The 23953-nt window shown below is 35.9% G+C and overlaps 1 protein-coding gene across 2 annotated transcripts; it reads right to left on the minus strand.

Annotated features, from left to right (window-relative positions):
- Positions 1 to 2650: 2650 nt before the first annotated feature.
- Positions 2651 to 13575, minus strand: zgc:153993 (uncharacterized protein LOC767645 homolog). 2 transcript variants are annotated; one of them, XR_009272176.1, is made up of 7 exons: positions 13228 to 13575; positions 11147 to 11195; positions 10874 to 11035; positions 9160 to 9292; positions 8851 to 8955; positions 7988 to 8124; positions 2651 to 3400 (listed from the first exon to the last, which is right to left on the minus strand). XR_009272176.1 is itself a non-coding variant. In XM_058782965.1 (6 exons), the coding sequence occupies exons 1-6, from the start codon at positions 13292 to 13294 to the stop codon at positions 3302 to 3304; spliced, it is 615 nt and encodes a 204-aa protein (XP_058638948.1). In that variant the 5' UTR covers positions 13295 to 13574; the 3' UTR covers positions 2651 to 3301. The 2 variants fall into 2 exon arrangements, 1 of the variants encoding a protein (XP_058638948.1); XM_058782965.1 differs by lacking the exon at positions 7988 to 8124 and having other exon boundaries at positions 13228 to 13574.
- Positions 13576 to 23953: the final 10378 nt, after the last annotated feature.

A 23953-nucleotide genomic window follows, 5' to 3' on the forward strand; every position in this document is an offset into this window, starting at 1 on the left:
CAGTGTAAAATATATTTTTAATAGTAATACCTAGAAATAAAATAATAAACAAAAAGCCAAATATGATATTTGTTTTAATATATTAAAAGCAACACTGGAATAATTGACTTTATTTTTTGTAAAATGTGACTTGTTTTATTGTGAGTTTATTAGAAGAAATAATACAGTAATGGTGAGGCATAAAGTCACATTTATGAGAAATACAGTCAGTTATTTCAGTATTACTTTTAATACATAAAAACAAACATAATATTTGGCTTTTTGTTTATTATTTTATTTTTAGGTATTATTATTAATAATATTTTTGCAAGAAATAAAGTCACACTGCAAAAGTAAATAAAAATAATAATAAGCATCATCCTCATCCAGTGTTTTTGCAGACACTTCTGTTAACCCTATAAAAATAATAATTTATAAAAATAATTTATTCATATTAATACAGTACATTGTGCCCTATTTTTTACTGATTTTTATAGTGCACTATCAATATTAATAAGTAAATAATTTCAATGTTGCTATATATATTTTTTTGTATATATATACTTTTGTATAATGTCTTATTATTATTATGAGAAATAAATTCACATTGCAAATATAAATATGTAAAGTCAAATCGTAAATTAGAAATTCAAAATGACAAGAAAATAGTCACAGTTGCAAGATGGAACACGTGAGATATGAGTATTGTTTGAAAAAAGTTGCAATTACAAGAAATTAAATGTGAACGATATATAGTTAAAATTGTAAGATATAGAGTCGCAATTAACTTTTTTTTAGGTGGAAGCAGGCCTCCATACTAAATAAATGAACAGTTTTAAACAAGTAAATGAGTTTAAAATAAAAGCTGATGTATTTTACTTGGAGCCTGATATAGACACTCTTGCTGAGCCCACACTTCTAATAAATGCCTTAGTAACTATGCTGTGTTTATATTGCGTACTGAATTTTGAGCATCTCTGTAATGAAATATGCAACCAGCATGTGGCATAATGACTTTAGTTTTATCCTGTGCATACATATTCCATTAAAGGAGAGTCTTTTTACCCACCCATCTGTTTACTGCGTCTAGCTTCTGAAGCGCTCCAGCTGATCATACAAGGTTTATAGCTGGCAAAGGTTCATAACGACATGTGAAATCTGAGTTCTGGAAACTTTGGTCATTGTCCTGCTGGAGATCCAGTCTGTAGTCTTTTAACAGCTGAGCTAACACAGAAACGGGCCGGCTGCTGCTAGCGCCCTTGAAATGCTTGTGGCGTCAATGGGCTCAAAAGCCACTGTGGGGGATTCTAGGAAGTATTGACGTAAATCCTAAAAAGCAAAAGGAACGTGTACCGTAGTAGTGCGATAATGAGCAGTAAGCAGCAGAATAAACAGTATAATTAAGAAAATGATTCTGTAGGCTATACATGCCCCAACTGCCACTATAATATGTTGACATCTAAGCATATGGATGAGAAGCTCGAGATTTTCACTGATGGTAAATTTTGTAAATGGGCAACACAAAGTCATGATGAATAAATATTGATGAAAATAAAAATGGATTTGATGTATTTATGTTACATCTTCCTTTTATTAAAACATGAATTCCACCAAAAACTCTAAATAAATCATTCAAATCCCTCCAGGATTTTTTGTTTTATTATTAAAACATTAACTTAAAAATTAAATATTAAAAAATATATGTATATTATTTATTTAATATTTATTACAGCTTGTTGCCAAGGCAAAATTTCTCATTTCTTTTTAAAGTAAACTTTTTTTTTTTTTTAAAGAGCACAACACAATTACTAAAACCTAAAAAAATAAATAAGTGAAAACAGAAAATATATATTAAAAAAAAATCTAATTCAAAATGAACTACAAATCTATAAAACTAACAAAAACTTTACTCACATTAATAAATTATTCATCCATGTGGCTGTTCAGTGAGTTTAACATGACATCTTGTGGTAACACATCATTTCATCCTTTTAGTGTCCATTCATTGAACATAAAAGCTGTGATTTAAGATGTGTTGAGCTAATATGTCAGAAAATACGAGAATCTGAAATGTGCATAATTTGTTTGCAGATGCCGCTTGATTTAATATTTTATTTATGCAATGAAATCCACACATTAGTCAGTGTGGTTTAAGTGTCGGGGGGAGGGAGGGGGCACTGTATATTTACACCATTATTTATGTCACCCTTCAGCAGCCCATATGCTTTAGGTTTTAAGTGAAACTGATCATGGCTCTGGTTGGAAGAGAACTAGAGTCTGGAGGAAACGGTTAACTGCTTCCTGACACATGGATCCTCTTTCTAGTGGTTTGAGAGACAACAGACCTGTGGATCCCATTGCAGAGATGATTCAGAATGAATATGAATGCTTCCAATTACAACAGGAAATAATGAAACAATAAGGGTCCTCTACCCATCACCGACTGTTACTCATTCATGCGTGCTCTTGTTTAGTGAGCTGTCCTGTTGAGAACATTGTGACCGGGTCAAAGACATAGACCGCAGCAAAACTTAATCGGTCATATAAGAGTACGGTGGCAGTGTTATGATTCAGTATCATGTATCTTGGTATTAAGATGGAACATTGTTCAAAATAAAGATTCAGAAACATACAAATCAATATATGAAAGAATATTCATAGACATCGCTCAGTAATTCATTGTCATGTTTATTTTAAGGTGTGCAAGGATTATTTTCCACATTCACTGTATTTCACCAATAACATGCTAAACCTTTCGGTCATTTCCACCACTTAAACTGCATTTTAAACCTCTGTTGAGGTTAACCGTTCTTAAAAAAAGGTTAAAATTTTTTCTTTTTCAGCCCTGTCCCTTATTCCTAATATAATCATTTAAAAAACATCTGGTAAACAGTTAGCCTCAGATATTTAGCTAATTCGAGGTAGGGCTGGTATGTTATGTGGCACATTAAAAAATTGATACCTGAGCCAGAAAGAAGTCACAGAGTAAAAGGCACTGGTGGAGAAAAAGTGCAGTGTCTTAAAAATCTTGGAGTACAGCAACACATCCCTTAAATAAATAAATCAAGGCGAAAGATGGACTCAGCTGAAATAGAAGCAAAAGACCCAACAACAGCCGACAGGGAATGTTTAAAAAAAAAATCTAAAAGGCTACAGTGTCTTTTGGAGAGGCTGTTTCTGTTTAAGTCTTTAACCATAGCAAGGCATGAAGCATGACTGTGATTGGTCCACATGATTGCACCACTTACACACACTGTATTGCATTTTGATACGAGTTTGCACATTTGTGAGAAAAATCAATCTGGCACATATTTCACTTATATTAGCGCGTTCTTCTCCAGTAAACAACAGCTACAATGAATGCCATCGCAGCGATGCAAGACACAGTACGCCATCTTGACACGCTGCGGAAAATGCCCTCCTGCAACACAAGGCAGAGAAAGCATTAGATACACCCTGCATGTGAACACATTCTCAAGACTTTAAATGACATCCAACCAATAATCATAATCTGTATGACTTCCTTGGAAAACAAATTGTGAATTTTTTGAAGTGGACATTTTCCATAACATTACAAATAAATGGGACCAGTGCTGTCAAAACTCAAAAACTGGAAAACATTGTTTGAATTGCACAAATGCTAATGAGATTAGATAGCGGCGCTGGAGGGGAAGCTTTCAACTGAATAATTATGTTTTTGATCATTTTAAGAGGAAATAAATACCCAGAAAAATGACATTGAATTCTTATAAAATTCATTGCCCTCAGCAGTCAGTTATCATTTCACAATTCAACAGAACAGATGTAAACAAATCAGGTGGCTTTTTAATGATTTTCATAGACCCTTTAAAGATTATACAAATCTATCTATATGGCGAAAGCAACATGTGGTTCAGTAAATTAATCTGATTAATTCTGTAACTGCTTTGATTCACTAAAAAGGACCGGCTCATTTGCCTTTACTAGTCATTCATTTGAGAATCAGACTACCTTTTTCAGATCGGATGTTTTTGATTCACAAAAAGCAACCAGATCAAATAATTGCTCTGGGTTGTGTTTCCCAAAAGCATTATTAACCAACTATGGTTGCAAGTTCCTTCATTAGCAACATCACAAATAGCATCACAAACTTATGTGGTTGGACCTATAGCTCTCAACGTGTGGTTCGAAGTATAAAGATACATCTCAAAAAATTTGAATATCGGGGGAAATAAAGTAACTTATTTAAAAAAATGAAACTTACATATATTCTAGATTGATGACATGTAACATAAAACATTTCAAAGTTTTTTTTTTTTTTTTTTAAATTTTGATGATTAGATCTTAAAGCTCAAAAAAGTCAGTTCCTTGTTCCTTGTTAGTATGAAATGGACTTACATGTTGAGAAAGCTGCTGGCTGACTGAATGAACCGAATATATATGGGGTTAAGAGTAAACACTGATTAAAAAATACATAAATAATACCTTTCTGTTGTTTGTGTAAATGAACCACAATAATGATATTAATTGTAATCTTGAATCGATTATCAGAAATATTGCTCTGAAATTTGCTATGTAGTAGGGATGTGCAACAGTGATCGAGTAGCTACTCTGCCGTGACAGCGACGATTGATCATGAAAACGATGATCGTGGAAAATTTTCTTTTTTTTCTGATTGGTTATAGCACTTTGGGCGACACCCTGAGCTCTGATTGTTTAGCTTGTCACAGCATGCGATCCAAAGTATAGAGACGTGAGTAGAATGAGAAGAATGGCTTCGAAGTCATGTAGACATAGTGATGTCTGGGTTAGCTATATACATATCTGATTAATCTAAAATAGGATGTGTTGGGATATTAACATTTATTAACATACTGAATGCACTGGATATTACCAGTGTTTAGTTTCATGCTCAAATGCAATGGCCGATATTGACTGAGTTATTTGAGACGGTCGTATTGCTTTAAGATGTTTTTTTTTTTTTTTTTTTTAATACTGATGTTATAATAATGCAGCAGTGCTTTTTTTCTTCATATTTGTTCAACAGTAGGCATACTTCAATTAAAAATTGTTTTTGTGCTTCGTATGGCTTTGAAAACACACAGGCGATTTCAGGAATCACTTGATAATGTAGATGAAAAACAGCACAAATCTGCCATAAACTGCATTATAATGAAAACTTTATAGAATGTGAAATCTATAATAAATTCTATTTGCTTTCCTTTCCCGTGTTTCAGCGTGCTGTTATGAAAGCGCATCATGGCGGGAGCTCTCTCTCGCTCTCTTGCTATAGCGCAGAACTTCAAGTTCACTGGTATTTGCATCCTTTTGTGCAGATACATGTTGTAATGTTATGTCTGTCATGTACCTAAGTTATCTGATTAATAGTCTCAGCCTCAGATGTCACGCCCACGGACCGCTGGCTGAACGTCTGATGCACATGGCACACAAAAGTGGAAAAACTTCAGGAGTTTCAAAGTCATCATCGGATTGGTTGAATTACACAGGATTTCTGGGAGACGTGTGTGTCGCGTTCTTTAACATTCCGCCTGGAAACAAAGATGCCGTGGCGCCAAACCCCCGCACGAAAGAAGAAAGCCGTCGTGTGACGAGCGCTTATCAGGATCAAATAAATGCTGGATTTGTGGCATAGAATCTTTAAAATACTTCTGAGAGTTTCACACTCTGAGTCTGTTATTGTGGCGACATTTCCACACCCCGAAACGTGACGCTGAACGAAACGAACTGTGATTGGTTGTTTAACATGTTGGTCAAACGGCCTCATGGGCGGGCCTTGGCCAATGAAAGCTGCCATGGATTCCAGACCTTCAGCCATGTGTCTGAAGGTCTGGCTACACAAGACTATCTGATTATTAATATCATGGGATGTGTCAGAAAGTGGGCTTCAGTTTATTAGCATAAAGTCACTCTTCAGCTTCACCTCAGCCAGCTATTCCTTTTTAGATGCTTCTTTTTTAATAACATTGCTGCATCATAATCATAATCTAACAGTGTTCTGATCATATGTTTATGTTTTCATAGACAGGTTTTCAATCATGTCATTTTTTTATTTTTAACATTCATTTTCATAACAATCTTCAGATATTTTCATTATCTTCCATTATGGCCATACCACTACATGGTTTGTGAGTTTGAGCAGGGTTGGAACTAAACTCTGCAGGGCTGCGGCCCTCCAGGAACTGAGTTTGACACCCCTGGTTTAAACTAATCAAGCAGTTGAGATTTGCTAAATAGTATATATCGCTTTATGCTAGTGTAATGTATTTATGCAAGCAAAGTTACAGTAGATATGGATGAACAGTGTGCTGCTTGAAAATTTGTGAACCCTTTAGAATTTTCTATATTTCTGCATAAATATAACCCAAAACATCATCAGATTTTCACACAAGTCCTGAAAGTAGACAAAGAGAACCCAATCAAACAAATGAGACAAAAACATTTTGTCATTCATTTATTAAGAAAAATGATCCCATTTTAAATATCTGTGAGTGGCAAAAGTGTGTGAATCTTTGCTTTCAGTATCTGGTGTGACCCCCTTTTGCAGCAATAACTGCAGGTAACATTTCTTGTAACTGCTGATCAGTCCTGCGCAACCACTTGTAAGAATTTTATACCATTCCTCAGTACAAAACCACTTCAACTCTGTGATGTTGGAGAGTTTCCTCCTATGAACTGCTTGCATTAGCTTCTACCACAAAATTTCATTTGGATTAGGGTCTGGACTTTCGGCCATTCCAAAACATTAACTTTGTTCTTCTTTAACCATTCTTTTGTAGAATGGCTTGTGTGCTTGGGGTTGTTGTCTTGCTGCATGACCCATGTTCTCTTGAGATTCAGTTCTCGGACAGATGTCCTGACATCTTCCTTTAGAATTTGCCGGTATAATTCAGAATTCATTGTTCGTGAGTGATGTCAAGCCGTCCTGGCCCAGATGAAACAAAACAGGCCAGACCCATGATATTACCACCACCATGTTTCACAGATGGGATAAGGTTCTTATGCTGGAATGCAATGTCTTTCTTTCTCCAAACATGATGCTTCTCATTTAAACCAAAAAGTTCTATATTGGTCTCATCCGTCCATAAAAAAAAAAATCCTCCAATAACCCTCTGGCTTGTCCACATGATCTTTATCAAACTGCAGACGGGCAGCGATGTTCTTTTTCGGAGAGCACTGGTTTTCTCTGTGCAACTCTGCGATGCACACCATGGTTGTTCAGCAGTGTTCTCCTCATGATAGACTTATGAATACTAACATTAGACAATATGAGAAAGGCCTTTGGTTGCTTAGAAGTTAACCTGGGGTCCTTTGCAAACTCGTGGACTATTACACGTCTTGCTTTTGGAGTGATCTTTGTTGGTGGACCACTCCTGGGGAGGGTAACAATGGTCTTAAATTTCCTCCATTTGTAAACAATCAGTCTGAGTGTGGATTTGTAGAGTCCAAACACTTTAGAGATGACTTTGTAACCTTTTCCAACCTTTTCTAAGGTCATTCACTTGCAAAAACATGATCAAACCTTAATAGATCCCTGTTCTCTAAATAAAACAGGGCACACACTGACACCTGATAATCATCCCATTGACTGAAAACACCTCTGAACAGATGGACTCTAACTTCACCTTCAAATTAACTGCTAATCCTAGAGATTCATATACTTTTGCCACTCACAGATATGTAATACTAGCTAATTTTCCTGAATAAACAAATGACAAAGTATATACTTTGATATCATTTGCTTGATCGGATTCTCTTTGTCTACTTCCAGGACTTAGAAAATTCTAAAGGTTCACAAACTTTCAAGCAGCACTGTATATTATAGAAGATGGAAGTTTGGAGTTATTATAAATATTGTACTATATTTAGTAAATATTGTACTTTGATTAAGCCATAGATGAAGTGATGTGAAGCCAAGTATGGTAAGCCATACTTTTAATTTGTGCTCTGCATTTAACTCATCCAATTGCACACACACACATACACACAGCAGTGAGTATTGAACACACACCTGGAGCAGTGGGTAGCCATTTTTGCTGTGGCGCCCGGGGAGGTTAGGTGCCTTGCTCAAGGGCCCCTCAGTTATGGGTACTGAGGGTGGAAAAGAGCACTGTTCATTCACTCCCCCACCAACAATTCCTGTCGGTACTGAGAATCAAACCAACAACCTTCCTGTTACAAGTCCGACTCTCTAACCATTAGGCCACAACTGCCTAATGGTTATACATGACTGATGGCACATTCCCCTGCAGCACAATACTGTAAACAGCAGGTGCCTGATCTTTCTCAAATCCCCAAAAACGAGGGTCAAAAATACAAGCATCCTTTCTCCTCCCTGACTGGGTTTGCATTCTTCAGGCTCATGCTGCTTAGCACACTGTAAATATTGTCACATGTTCACTGTATTCCAGTTCTCAGGGCCACAGTATGCTCCATGACGCCTGAGTGTTTGAAGTCTAAACCCAGCACCCCACATTCTGCTTCCTTTATGATCATATGTGTGCTATTAAACTTGAGTGGCCCCAGGAACTGCAGTCAGCCCGGTGGAGCTCTGCAGCACACATGCAAACCGCATCTTACTGAAGTATGACAACATCTACTCTTAAGTGAGATGTGAAAAGCAAAAATTGCCATTCTTGATATGGTATTTAAAAAGACAGATTAGATCATATCAGATGGTCTCTAGCTGCGTGCCACACTGGGTCAGTGGGTTTGCGTGTCTGGATGTTCCTAGACGGGATGTGTCTGGGTTTGTGCTTATGTACTTCCTGGCTGAAGTGGGTGCGTCTCTCTGTGTGTGGTGGCCCATGTCTGGCTCGACCTGTGTGGCTCCACATGGGTGGCCAGACAGCACACACAAAAACAGTAACTTACCCATCCTCCTTGCTGTCTGATCCAGGCAGAAATGTTTTCCCTGATAAACTGTAAAACCCAGCTAATGATCCTCCTGATAATGTCAAAGTGGTTCTGAGTCAGAGCCTAAAAGAATGAAAGGAAATCATGTTTTAATGAATCTACATTATCCAAAAGACAACACATCGCTTAATAAATTTTAATTATCAAAAAAAAAAAAAAACACGATGACTAAGCATTTTTTCAATTATTCATGCAATACCACTTTGACACTTTGATTGAAGAGGCAATATTTTCTGTTTAAAATATAAGGTGAAATGAGAGTTTTACCTGGTAAATGAGTCTGTACGCGAGGTGAAACAGAGCCACCACACGTCCCCAGTTAATTCCATCCTCAAAGATGCTTCTGGCCACAGTCACGAAGACGTCCTGAGCACAATTTGCTTGCACAGTGCTGATGAGACTGTGAGGGGAAAAAGCAGTAAGTTATGGGCTTCCCAAACACTTCAACCATACATCTTGCATAACCATATGGATCAGTTTTTCCAATGCAAATGATCAACTGATAATAACATCTGGATGTGACAAAAGTTCTATATTGTATGCTGTTCATACTTCAATATAAAAGTTCATACTGTAGCTTTGTAAACCCTGTCTTAATGTTCTTATTTGCTCATTTATGAGATTTGAAGCCCTTTAATAACAGCTTTGTCCAGATGCAGTTATGTTGAAGTATTCTGCACAAAAAAATTAGCATCTTTTCTGCACACCAGTGAATGGGTTCATCGTCACTGTTCAACTTTTCCCTCACACTGAAACTAAATCCAGCCTGAAAATTTCCATGCAAGTGCATATTTAATGAGGTAAGGACAAAGGGAGTTTATTATTGGTTGTTTTGCAAGAAAACCCACAGCACAGCACTGTTTTACACTGTATCATTTTGGTACTGTAATTTGGGGTTAACCTTGCAAAAGTGGTGCTAAATCTGGTCTGTAGCAAAGCTACGTAACCCAGGGTTAATATTGGTCTTGAACCAGGGTTTAAAAATATGATAACCTAGTGCAAAAAAAAAAATTCCTAAAAGTTTGATGTGTGAGATGGCTTCTACAAATTTTATGACTAGCCTAAAAACATTCACAGATTTCTGCAATTTATTCAGGCCCAGTCTTTCAGTCCTTTGTTCCTCAATAAAAGTTTCACTCCTAAAGAAAAGAAAACTTCTTTTGAAACATGTTTAAAATGATCTACACTCACAAGTGATTGAGACACTTAATAAAAGCCGTTTCCATTTCTTCTAGATCACATGACCAGTCAAAAACTACTTCCTTTATCTTTGCAACCTCCCTTTACCAGACACTTTCTTTCTTAGAAAGAATCACGGTTGGCTATAAATAGAGAATTTAGTGTCTGAAGGAACTTGTGACCAAGGTGTCAGACAAATGTACAACATACGAAAATAACTGAATCTTTAAATAAAATCTTATGTAAACTATTGTCCTAAAAAATTGACTAATGTCTTTTAAGAGAAAATACTATGTGTGTAAATGTAAGTAGTCATTATAATTAGATTAGAGTAGACAAATGTTTTTCAACCATGGGGCCGGCGCCCACTAGAGGGTCTCAGCAAACTGATAAGGGCGCCAAAAAATGAATTAAAATTATAAATAATTATAGTTATTTTAAAATCAACTTAAAATTTGAATCCTAAAAGCAATGTGTTAACTAAATATTTAAACCTAATATTAAATATTAAAACATAAACCTCTGGAAACACTAAAATAATTGTGGTTAATTTAATATATTAACACAATCAGCTTCTGTTCATTAAAAAAAGATTGAAAAGCAGCAGCTTTGTCATAATTACAGCAGAAGAAATATTACAGCTTATACAAGGGGCTTTTGAATATTTAGTCTGAAAATGGGAGGCCTTTGAGTGAAAAAGGCTGAGAACCACTAGATTAGGTGCTTTACTTATGTCCTTTCTCGTCACAAAACCTCATATTCATAAAAAGAAGAGTAAGCTGAAATAAAATGAAAAACATACTGTTGAAGTTCAGCATTCTTGTTAAGGTCATCGGCTATCTTCAAAAGCTGATCTACAACCTCTTTGATTTGAGGATCATCTGCATCCTGAGGTCTTCCTCCTAGATCCTCATGGCTCACATGCATGGATGGATCCTCTACAGTAACTCGTTCAATAACATACCTTCAAGTGAAATCAAAGCACAGTGGAGAAATGCATTCATTTACACAAATTCATGCTTTTAAAACATACACATAGACAGCCTATATAAATCTGAGGATTTCATGAATTTACCCTCTCAGTAAAACAGCACTCTGTTCAATGATCACATCATCCATGACATCTGAAAATAAATGGAAAAAAATATTGCGAGTCAATGTGATTAATAATCTTTATAACACACAAGTATTTTAAAAGGATGCAAGGTCAAAGTACAGGAAGCAATCTTTGTATTCCTAGGCGTGATAATGGGGTGAGAGGGTTTTATACATGTGGTGAACACTGACCTCTATTGGGAACAACTTCCTGTTTTGATACTGGCTGGTTTAAGAGACAGGTCATGACATGGGTTTCTAAGAAAGTTTGTGGTATAGCCAAAGTACACTACTGCCAAATTTTTCTTCTCACTTCTGTCTTTCTGTATTGTTGTCAACACCTTGGTTAAAGCTTGTTTGTATAATTTCAATTTAATTTAGAAAAAAAACGTCATTATGTAATTGTCACAGCATCAAATCTCAGCAAAAAATACATTTTGTTTATTTAGATTTGTTCATAAAATAATATAAATGCATAATATAATATTAAAATGTAAATAACATTACATTTTTGAACAATTACAATTTAAGTTTTTTTTATTAGTTAGTAAACAAGTAAAACTACACATTCTGAACAGTTATAGTTTTAAGCAGTGTATTAGTAGTTAGTTAGTGTGCTACACTCTAAGAAAATTCTGTAAAAATGGGGCACAATCTACTATTTTTATGTGAAGGAATTTTCCGTATTGATTTCTCACAGGTTTTGTTTTAAATTACACATTGTATTTTGTGTTTTCGGGTTACAACGGATAATGGATAACGGATAATGTCCTGGAAAATTACTAGTCCCTTTTCCATTTTTCTAGATATTTTTCTTACAGTGTACCAACTGATGAACAATCGCAAGTACAAACTACTAACAAAGTGTATCATAAATGAACAATTATTAAATTAAACAATTGCAAATAGCAGCTAACTTAATTCACGTGATGTGTGCACTACTAGGCATATTTGGTTTTCTCTTTTTGTGTAATTTAAATGGTAAATGTTCCTTTTTTATCATTTGAGTCACTTATCAAAAGTTGCTAAAAGTTGACAAATAAATTTTAAAAACTGGCCAAATTTGTTGCTAGGTGCTTTTGGAAGAAAAAGTTGCTAGGGTAGTCTGAAAAGTTGCTAAATTTAGCAACAAAATTGCTAAGTTGGCAACACTGATATTTGAGCACAGGATGTAAAACAGAATTTGATTGGTTGGGCCGAGTGAACGAACCCCGCCTCTTTACGGTTTTCTGGCAAATCTGGGTAAAATACCAACAATGTTTCTAGAGTCTAATATATTGGCAGTCTCATAACCTCCACTGACACTTAAATGGACTCCTAATTTCTTCTGTTCGTTATTAGTACGACAAAATGTTCTGTAAATTAAATTTTTTTGGTGGTCTGCCTCATTGCGCACATCAATATCGAAATTAATAAAATAAAAAAACTTCCACACTTCAGTTTTAAGATTTAAAATGTTAAACGACCGACAGTAATGTCCAGTAATGCAAAATTTGATATTCTCAAATTTTTTAAATGAAAATTTTATCTTCAATCGATTTAATAAAATATAAATATACATTTGCAAGTATTATTACAGTAAATAATTTTTTTAATTAGGATAACTTAAATCTCTTTATATTTTCAATTAATTAAGAAAAGATAAAACAGACTGAAAAACATACTGGCTTTTCGCCATCTACTGGTGGAATGGTGTAGTAAGGTCGCTAAACAAATTAATAGCGAAGGGACCGAAAACTTTTGAATCTCAACCGCTCCGCTATTTTAGGCAGGCCACGCCCCGATATACGTCAGACACGCTCAGTGTGACGTCACAGGAAGTTCCATAATAACTAAAACGAAAGTGTTTAAAAGGCTAAATACGAAATACAATCAACTCATTTAAGTTAGCTGAAAATCACCACACATCGTTATCGTAACATCGGTCACTAGGAAGATGTTTAGTCTTCAAGCCACAGTCGAAGAACAGAGTGTGACGTCACGCCGAGTGCAAAGAGCTCGGAATGATGGCCAAGTTAGTTCACACAAGTCAATTCGATAAAAAGTTGTACCTCCTCTTACCTTCACCACCTGTTGCCCCCTTCAACTCTTTTTCGTCCGTCCTGTCTCCACCGTTCGCATCTGCCATGGTTTTATTCAGTACAAACACCGCCGGCCCAAGTGATAGCTTCCTAACTAACGTTAGCCGGACCAGCCTAACAATTTCTGAATCCGCTAAATTCACAGTTTCCAACGAGATTCAACATAATCTAGTCAAGTTATCGACGCTTGCGGCTATATGTCCTCCCCGGGAGCACCATTAGAATGGTAATAGCATGATATGCAAGTGAAAAAGTTGTCGATAAGCTTCAAGAAGAGCTCCTCTAATCCATAGGAACGCTGGGAAATAACGCGGAAATGAAGGCGACAGCCGCCAGCTGCATTGATATGCAAGAGCAGATTCGCTGTGCCAAGAAATAACCACAAGCACGCACCTTTCCGTTAGATTCATTATTTTACAAACCAATTAAATATTGTTATTTATTTATTTATCTATAAGTTGTATTTCCAGGGTTTAGAACATACAGAACATTAGGCTACCACCACAGAAAATAAAGTGTAATGTTATTAGAATCACAATGAGATTTTATTGCCCACTATAGACAAGCTAGATAAAATATGTTATGTACAAAAATCTGCATACAGATACAATCATACTAGGGAATGTGAATAAGAAAGGGACAGTATGTTTTTGTGTGTGTGTGTTTTTTTAAATCATCCGTGTGCTGTTTTTTTTTTTTTTTAATGTGTTTATTCATTTAATGTATTAGTTTTAGGTTCATATTTATTCAGAGATTTGGGGAAATAACTAAATATTTTATTTATTTAGTTTTATGCTTGAGGAAATGCTAAATATATTAGGCTACTAGCCTGGACATCCCTAATCACTTTATTAGACATAGGCTACTGGTATACTACTAGACATACTATTTTTCCTCTGTATGTTTTGCACAAGAAGCCTGTCCTTGACGCTTAACAGGTTTTCTCTTCGTAAACGCAGTGATTGTTTTTAGTGTGCTGCTATTATTAGTTTATAGTCGGTAACGTACATTATTCGCCACAAGATGTCGCTATCACACAGAGACCCATAATAATAACATTGGTTCCGTTTACTGAGCCTTGTAAACATCAACATCAGTTTCCTAAAATGTGGCATTTAACGAAGCAGGGAAAGAATAGAAAAGACTGGTTTTATGTCAAAAAGTGTATTACAAAAATTGAAACGTACTTTTGGCAAATTGTACCAGGTACCTGTGATCAGAGGTGTCGCTATTGTTTCTGGGCCCCCTGAACAGCATAGGGCCCCCTCAGTAGAAATCACATTCCGGGTGGGAGAAAGAAAAAAAAAAACTGCCCCACTTTGGCGTAATTTAACGATAGTTGATACCTCACCTCAAAAGCACCAGCACTTTCTTAATAACCTGCCAGGTTCTTTTTGAACAAAGCCAACCCAGCCTACAGAGATTCATTACCAGGTAAGCTTAGCCTAACCAATGTACTCAGTTTAGAGTAGAGACCTGTATAGGTGTGTCTAACTGCTAGATTACCACCACAAAAGAAAGATGATAGTGGAGAAGAAAAAGAATCTGTCTACCCTCAGCTTGTACATGCTCTTTCTCAGTGTATATACAAATACATCATCTTTAATTTAGTCAGATCACATGCAATTATATCTCTCATAGTCAGCCTTTGTTTTTATTTGTAACATTTAATGTGTGCCCTTATTCTAGACCTGTTTAGTTATATAGCAATCATGTAAAAATATACGTTCAGTGCCTCTGCAGACACTGTAGTGACTTGTAAATGTCAGATGTCTACATTTGCTGTTTCTGAGATTGAAAGTGGTGAGATCACGGAGTGTCTTTTGAACAGCATGTGAGAAAACAAAACTGAAAGCAACCCCACAGAAATCCACATTGAAAATGGTTACTGCGTCCTTGACCAAGTCATGGAAGATGGGCAGGCTCTGTCTGATACACCACAGACGGTTTTGGAGTTAAAGAAAATAGACGATTATTTTTACTGTTATCATAGTCACGTCAAGCCTAGATAGTAAAAATCGATTTCCAAAAGCACACACAATAACATTTGAGAAGTTAAAAAAAGAATAAATAAATAAATAAAAATCTTGTGATTACTGGAAAAAGTATATTCACAGATTGTGGAAATAAAAATATTCAAAATACAATTAGAAAGAGTCAATATTTGTTAAATACAGTGTATTGTAAAGACAAAATACCGCTAATATATGTTTGCTCTGTGCAAAGGTAACTTTTTACTATTTTAAAAGTGTGATTCGATGACTTGTTTCAAAACCAGTAATCAAATCAGACATCATAATGAATATTAGTTATTTTTTTAATTCATTTTCATTTTTTAATTCATAGATAGATACCTTCTAGATTTATAGTCACTTTAATTTAAATGTGGTTGTCACTGCTGAAGCGCTAGTGTAAATGGCCTAAAGAGCAATATAGTATCTAAAATTTCAGTTATACAGCATTAACTTCCTATTTTTAACCATATTTTACTGGTCAATTAATTGCTTCTTATTTTTTATAAACTTGTAACCTTTGTTCCTAATTGTGAAATCACATTTGGCCTGCTTAAATTTCAGAAAGTAATTAAGAAACTTGAACATCTTTTAAAATTTGTATTTATTGGCTGTGAAAAAGAAATTATACAGGATAAAAACTTGACACAAAAAAAGAAAAGACTAATTGAAAATGAGTGCAGTAAGATCACTGATGCCCATTAAAATGTTTTTTTTTTTTTTCTGTGACCCCACTAAGAGAAAAACATCCTCCCCAGCACACACAGGATGTAAAGGCTCTCCCTCCAAAAATTCCAAACTTAGTCCCACGGCGGCCAGTCCTCAGCATTATCATAACCAACTCTAACCATCACACACACACTTACACACTGCCTTGAGCCAAATGATGCTTTTGGCCATTACGGTCCTTGAGATTTGTGGGAGGGGAAGTTGTGGACAGTTAATGGGAAGGATGTTTCTCTTTGTTCTTGGTGTAGAGCCTTCGTCTTCAAATGATCTGCCGTTTCCAAATGACCCTCAGTTTACTTTACTTGACTGAGCCTGTGAGAAAATATTCAGACCATCCTAAGAACAACTAGGCTGCGTGACAAGCCTTCACTTTGACTGTTTGGGATGGATTGCATGCTGATCCACCAGCCTGTTTCAATTTAAGCTGAAAATTGTGACAGGAAACATGGGGAATAAGAGGAAGTGGTCAGTGTATGGGAACTTGTTAATGGAACTGTTTCAGTTTGGGGTGAGGACAGTAATGGACAAATTTCCCATGGAGAGTGCATTACCACTATCACAGTGTTTATCATTCATAGTTAATTGGTGGTCATCGATTTTTGAGAGCTCATTCTCAGCACACAACATCAGATCTTATATGTACACTCTCAGAAATAAAGGTACAAAAGCTGTCACTGGGGCGGTACCTTTTCAAAAGGTGCATGTTTGTACCTAAAGGGTCCATTTTGGTACCTTAAAGGTACATATTAGTATATAAAGTGTACATATTTGAACCTAATAGGTACAAAAGTGTAACTTTTGAAAAGGTACCGCCCCAGTGACAGCTTTTGTACCTTTATTTCTGAGAGTGTATAATGATAAAATTATTTTGTACCTTTTACTTAAATATCAACATTTTTGTTTTCCTTCTTTCTTAAATTCATTTTGCAGGATTTACTGCATTTGTGGCACTGGAACTGGATAAGTAGTGAGTCAGTATAATATCAGTTTACATTTCCAAACATTCATTTTACCTTTAATTGTAATAATCCAGTGAGATTTTTGTCTGACAACAGCCAGTGCTCCACCCAGAGATCTGATCTGATCATCATCCAGTCTGTCTGGAATGACATGAAGAAACAGAACAAACTGAGACAGACTAAATCCAGAAGAACTGTGGTGACATCTCCAAGATGCTTCAAGAGACCTACCTGCAAAGCTATACTTTTAAAAGTTTTAGGCACTTGTGTAAAAATGCTGTAAAATGAGGATGCTGTCAAAAATAATGTCATAAATAGATTTTCTTTATTAATTAACTTCTATAAACTAAATTAAATCCATATTCGGTGTGATCAGCCTTTGCATTTAAAGCAGTTTTTCAGGTAGCTTTGCAGGAAGGTCTCTTGAAGCATCTTGGAGATGTTGCCACAGTGCCATCCAGGTTAAAAAAAAAAAAAAAAAAAAGTCAATAAAATGATTATCCTCTCTGAAAAACTTAATTCTGATTGATCAAATCACAGCATTCAAGGGTCCAATATCTGCTATAAATTTGAGTTTAAACTTTTTCAGAATATTCTGCTAAGTAAAAATAATCCATTAAAATGTACAAAACAAATGGCATGGCAAAAAGACAAACAGTGCAACAATGGTAGTAATTTAGAAAAAAAGGTTCTTTGGGGTTCTATATAGAACCCTAGGGTTCTTTACGCAACTCCAAAGAACCCTTTATGCCAAAAAAGGTTCTTTGGTATGAACTATGTTTTATGTATGTTTACACATTAGGCTATTTAAAATTATTATACTACATTATATTTGTGTTTTTCTTTCAATTTTACTTTGACACACCTTTATTCTGAAGAAAATAAACTTAATTTACATCTGCACTGAATCAAATTTATACCAACAAACTGATCAGGTATAAATAAATGTGTACTATAGTAGTGTATAGCAATCTGGACAGTTTTATTTATTCATTAAAAGGTACATGCTAGTCTTCTATTTAATCAGCACACTGACAGGATTGCAAGCTCTTTAGTTATCATGTGATGTAAGATGCCGTGCAGCTCTTTTACTGACGAGCAACATGCTCATATCGAGCTCATTTCAGTGTTTCATTTAGATTCTAAAAGGCTATGTAACTCATCCCTCCAAACACATGCATGAAATGATCTTTGACATAAACGGCAAACAACTTGAACGTGTATATATGCGCTGATCAGTTTTGTCCCGTCTGCACAGCGCCGCATTTCAGTCGCGCGCGTCTCGCGAGAGTGATCACTAAAAGCGCGCGAGCGCCGGAGTTTAAACTTCAACGGTTCACGGTGCGCTGACTGCGCTCAGCGCTCGGAAGATCGACGATTACATTGGTAAGTGAGAAAATTCATTTATTTTAGCTTATTTTAATTACTTTTACATAAACCCTATTCATTTTTAGTTAGCATAACATTCACCTTTCTTCTTTTAGCTTCTTGAAAGAAACGTGTGTTTATCGCATTGTCCAGGCCCGTGCAATTCTCCGCCAGGAGGTTTGTTATTTTTAACATTAATCCCTAAAGTATCTTGATAAAACTGTTGTGAATTGATCAATAATGCTGGCGAGAGTTCATGTTATAGCCTAACGTAATATTGTTTTGCCCTGTAGAGTGTATTGGACCTATACAGGTGCATCTCAATAAATTAGAATGTCGTGAAAAAGTTCATTTTTTCTTTTAAGTTATTTCAAAAACTGAAACTTTCATATATTTTAGATTCATTGCATGTAAAGTAAAACATTTCAAAAGGTTTTTTTTGTTTGTTTTCATTTTGATGATTAGAGCTTACAGCTCATGAAAGTCAAAAATCAGTATCTCAAAATATTAGAATATTTACATTAGAGTTTCAATAAATGACCATCCCTACAGTATAAATTCCGGGTATCTCTTGTTCTTTGAAACCACAATAATGGAGAAGACTGCTGACTTGGCAATTATCCAGAAGACGAACATTGACGCCCTCCACAAAGAGGGTAAGTCACAGAGGGTCATTACTGAAAGGTGTGGCTGTTTACAGAGTGCTGTATCAAAGCATATTAAATGCAAAGTTGACTGGAAGGAAGAATTTGGGTAGGAAAAGGTGCACAAGCAACAGGGATGACCGCAAGCTTGTGAATACTGTCAAGAAAAGCTGATTCAAACACTTGTGAGAGCTTCACAAGGAGTGAACTGAAGTTGGAGTCAGTGCATCAAGAGTCACCACGCTCAGACGTCTTCAGGAAAAGGGCTACCAAGCCACTTCTGAAGCAGAGACAACGTCAGAAGCGTCTTACCTGGGCTGTGGAGAAAAAGAACTGGACTGTTGCTCAGTGGTCCAAAGTCCTCTCTTCAGATGAAAGTAAATTTTGCATTTCGTTTGGAAATCAAGGTCCCAGAGTCTGAAGGAAGAGTGGAGAGGCACAGAATCCATGTTGCTTGAAGTCCACAAATCAGTCACTACGTTTACATGGACATCAATACTCCCGATTTTAATACGATTAAGACAATACTCTGATTAAGAGTCTACCATGTAAACAGAGATTTTTGATGACCTTAATCCGGCTAAAGTCATAATCGAAGTAAACAGAAATCGAATTAAGACATGTGGAGTATTCCTATTTTAGTCGCATTATCGAGGTGCAGTACAGACATGTAAACGCCTTAATCAAACTATTACCGTCGTGTGGGATTTTTCGCCGCATTTTGCGACAGGATGCACACACGGCAGCGGTCAACCGTTTGATGGCAAATAAAAGAGCTTCAACACCGCTGTCGCCTGTATGCACATACAAATAATTAACTGCACTTGAAGCTTTCATAAAATTAAAAATGAAACACCCAAAACTGTATATGGCATCATCACGAAGACGAACTATATGTTTATACGTGAATTTCTGGAGGGGACGTCGGATAGTGTCGCGTGGTGACGTAATGACGCATGCCATTAATCGATCTATGTACTATAACATGTAAAACGGGAACATGAAAGGATTATTCTAAAAGCAACTCATGTAAACACCTTAATCATAATATTGTCTTATTCAGAGTAAGGTAAATAATTAGATTACTGATGTCCATGTAAACGTAGTCATTGATGATTTGGGCTGCCATGTCATCTGCTGGTGTTGGTCCACTATGTTTTCTGAAGTCCACAGTCAACGCAGCCATCTACCAGGAGATTTTAGAGCACTTCATGCTTCCTTCTGCTGACAAGCTTTATGGAGATGCTGATTTCATTTTCCAGCAGGACTTGGCACCTGCCCACACTGCCAAAGGTACCAAAAGTTGGTTAAATTACCATGGTGTTGGTGTGCTTGATTGGCCAGCAAACTCGCCAGACCTGAACCCCATAGAGAATCTATGGGGTATTGTCAAGAGGAAGATGAGAGACACCAGACTCAACAATGCAGATGAGCTGAAGGCCACTGTCAAAGAAACCTGGGCTTCCATACCACCTCAGCAGTGCCACAAACTGATCACCTCCATGCCACGCCGAATAGAGGCAGTGATTAAAGCAAAAGGAACCCCTACCAAGTATTGAGTACATATACAGTAAATGAACATACTTTCCAGAAGGCCAACAATTCACTAAAAATGTTTTTTTATTGGTCTCATGAAGTATTCTAATTTGTTGAGATAGTGAATTGGTGGGTTTTTGTTAAATGTGAGCCTAAATCATCACAATTAAAAGAACCAAAGACTTAAACTACTTCAGTCTGTGGTCACTGAATTTATTTAATACACGAGTTTCACAATTTGAGTTGAATTACTGAAATAAATTAACTTCACCACGACATTCTAATTTATTGAGATGCACCTGTATGTATAGGAAAAGATGAAACAAAGTTTCAGTCAAATCGCCGTCAGACTGCCGTTATAAACATGAATTCAAACCAAGAACAAAGAGAGAAGCTGATGGGGATGTTTCCATTTTTTCTGTGGATAACTGTGAGTATTTGGTGTTTGCAGTAATAGTATAGTGAAATATAAATATTTGTTTTGCTGAAGTAATTGTATATTATTCAAAACACAGTGTATTTGATTGTTGTAGATGTTCATCTATCTCAGAGAGCACTGTTAAAGTTTTAGCACCATCTTATCAGAGTGCTGAAAAGTGGAAGTCAGAGGAAACATGACCAGCCTGCTGCAAAACAATAACATAAAAGGTACATTATTTTTATATGCATTATTGGTCCTAACAGTACCAACTGAAACTCATCAATCAGCTAATCTTAAGTTACTGATATGTTTTTTCTTCTTCTGTTTTCCACCTTTTATCATGCAAATTCTTATGATTTGATATGATATGATAAATAAATAAATATTTTGCACTGCCACTGCAGGTCTTGACTCTGGAGTGCAGCATTACTTGTTTGGTCATCTACATTCAGATGAAAACACTAAACTTCTCTCTAATTTAAGTAAGTTTTAAGATTTTATTTAATTGTGAGAGATTCTTTTCTTTTCAGATTCTGTACTCTCCATAGATCTAATAAATGTTTCTCTGACTTGTATACCCATCTTAGAATGTCAAGCCTACTAAAGAGAGTTAGCATCAAAATAGATGTGTCACTGACCAATAACACAGAAATGCCAGAAGTATCTGTTTGCAGTCTACTTTTTGTTCAGTATGGAGTATCCAAAAGCCATCACTCAGTTAATTTCAATCAGCACTATTTAGCCCTTCCCAGTGCTGAAATTGTCATGGGTCCTTTGTTTTTATTCTTTAAATGCTTATCTGAATGTAAAATTAATATTTAATGCTTATAAATAAATACAAAATAAAAAATAAAAAAACAATACTATAGTCCTTTATCACACTTCCGCATTCGAAAAGCAGAAGATTCAAATAGTAGTGTAAAAGAACTTCCTCTGCAGACTCTATCAATGGCTGTGCCCATAGCACGGCACTGTTGTGGATTATTTATGTAGAATTCAGCACATATACGTCTTCTAAAGACACAGATCTCAGTTTACAACAATTAATTGAGTATTATGAAACGAAGGAATATGTTGTCACGATATCCCGAATCGATGCGCATTTTGTGATTTAAACAGGCGCGAGCGAGGCATACTGTATGTGTAAAGGCAATTCTTCACTGTCTGATTGCCTTATTTCATTACAGAACAGCGAGAAAACTATACAAACAACACATCACATTAATAAGCATTAGAATTAGCCAAATCTTAAAATATTAATTATGACTAAAGGCTGTATAGAAGGATTAAATTAAAAGTTTAGGTCAAACTAGTTGTATTAAACATAATGCTTACATTTTTTTCACGCGCTGACTTTATGATGCAATCCTCTATAATTGCATCAAATTTAAGTTGTTCAAATAAAGAAATATTTACAGCCCATAGACAATAATTAAAAATAAGTTTGATCATCTCAATCGAGTTATTCTCCGTGATTGCGTGCAACGATTGAATATCATTATACTGTGAACAAGAGTGGGAGGTTAATCACAATAAATATAATTCAAAAATAAACTAAATTAAAATTAAATAAATTCCAGTATTCCTCTGGCAGTAACTTGAGCTGCGTGCTCTTCATTAATCTGACTGGCAACACTGACTGACTGGGCTATGAGCTTCTCCACCCTTCCTCCAGACTCTAGGACCTTGGTTTCCAAATAAAATACAAAACTTGCTCTCATCTGAAAAGAGGACTTTGGACCACTGGGCAACAGTCCAGTTCTTCTTATCCTTAGCCCAGGTAAGATGCCTCTGACGTTGTCTGTGGTTCAGGAGAGGACAACTGTAGCCAAATTCCTTGACACGTCTGTGTGTCGTGGCTCTTCATACCTTGACTCCAGCCTCAGTCCATTCCTTATGAAGTTGACAATCCTCATAAGGCTGCGGTTCTCTCGGTTGGTTGTGCATCTTTTTCTTCCACACTTTTTCCTTCCACTCAACTTTCTGTTAACATGCTTGGATACAGCACTCTGTGAACAGCCAGCTTCTTTGGCAATGAATGTTTGTGGCTTATCCTCCATGTGAAGGGTGTCAATGATTGTCTTCTGGACAACTGTCAGATCAGCAGTCTTCCCCATGATTGTGTAGCCTAGTGAACCAAACTGAGAGACCATTTTGAAGGCTCAGGAAACCTTTGCAGGGTGTTGAGTTGATTAGCTGATTGGCATGTCACTATATTCTAATTTGTTAAGATAGTGAATTGGTGGGTTTTTGTTAAATGTGAGCCAAAATCATCACAATTAAAAGAACCAAAGACTTAAACTACTTCAGTCTGTGTGCATTGAATTTATTTAATACACGAGATTCACAATTTGAGTTGAATTACTGAAATAAATTAACTTTTCCACGACATTCTAATTTATTGAGATGCACCTGTATATTTGTGACTGACATGTTGGATGGGTGAGTAAGGTGGAGGGGGTTGAAAAAACAATATTTCTAAAATGGAGAGTGCTATTTTAGACAGGTAAAAATAATTTTAAAAAGTACACATAAATAAAGAAACATGTATTTATGTTAATCCCTGTAACTGTTGCACTATGAATTGCTGTGTTATATATTGTTCGTCATTGTAAATGCTAATAAAAGTGTCTTAAATGATTACACAAATCCTTGATGTGTTATGCTTATAGTTATTTCAGTTTTTCTAGTGATAAAGTAGCTATATGAGCTGTTTAAGTCTTAAAATTGAATTAAAATAATTAAATCCAAAAAATGATCCCATAATGGGAACCCCTAAAGGGTTCTATATAGAACCTTTTTTCCCAGCTACAAAGAACCCTTAAAAAGTGGAACTTCTTTGTGGAACCAAAAATGGTTCTTCTATGGCATCGCGGTGAAGAACCTTTTAAGCGCCTTTATTTTTAAGCGTGTAGGCTTCTTAAGCAATCGGTTGTCGGCCAATGTTGAGTTGTCTTATGCAACCATCTGCCCAGTTTTTACAGTATGTTCCACACTGCTGGCACTATAGTCAAACCCCCATTGGTGGCTTTTTGGC

Source organism: Onychostoma macrolepis, chromosome 07 (assembly GCF_012432095.1).
Source record: "Onychostoma macrolepis isolate SWU-2019 chromosome 07, ASM1243209v1, whole genome shotgun sequence".
Taxonomy (NCBI): domain Eukaryota; kingdom Metazoa; phylum Chordata; class Actinopteri; order Cypriniformes; family Cyprinidae; genus Onychostoma; species Onychostoma macrolepis.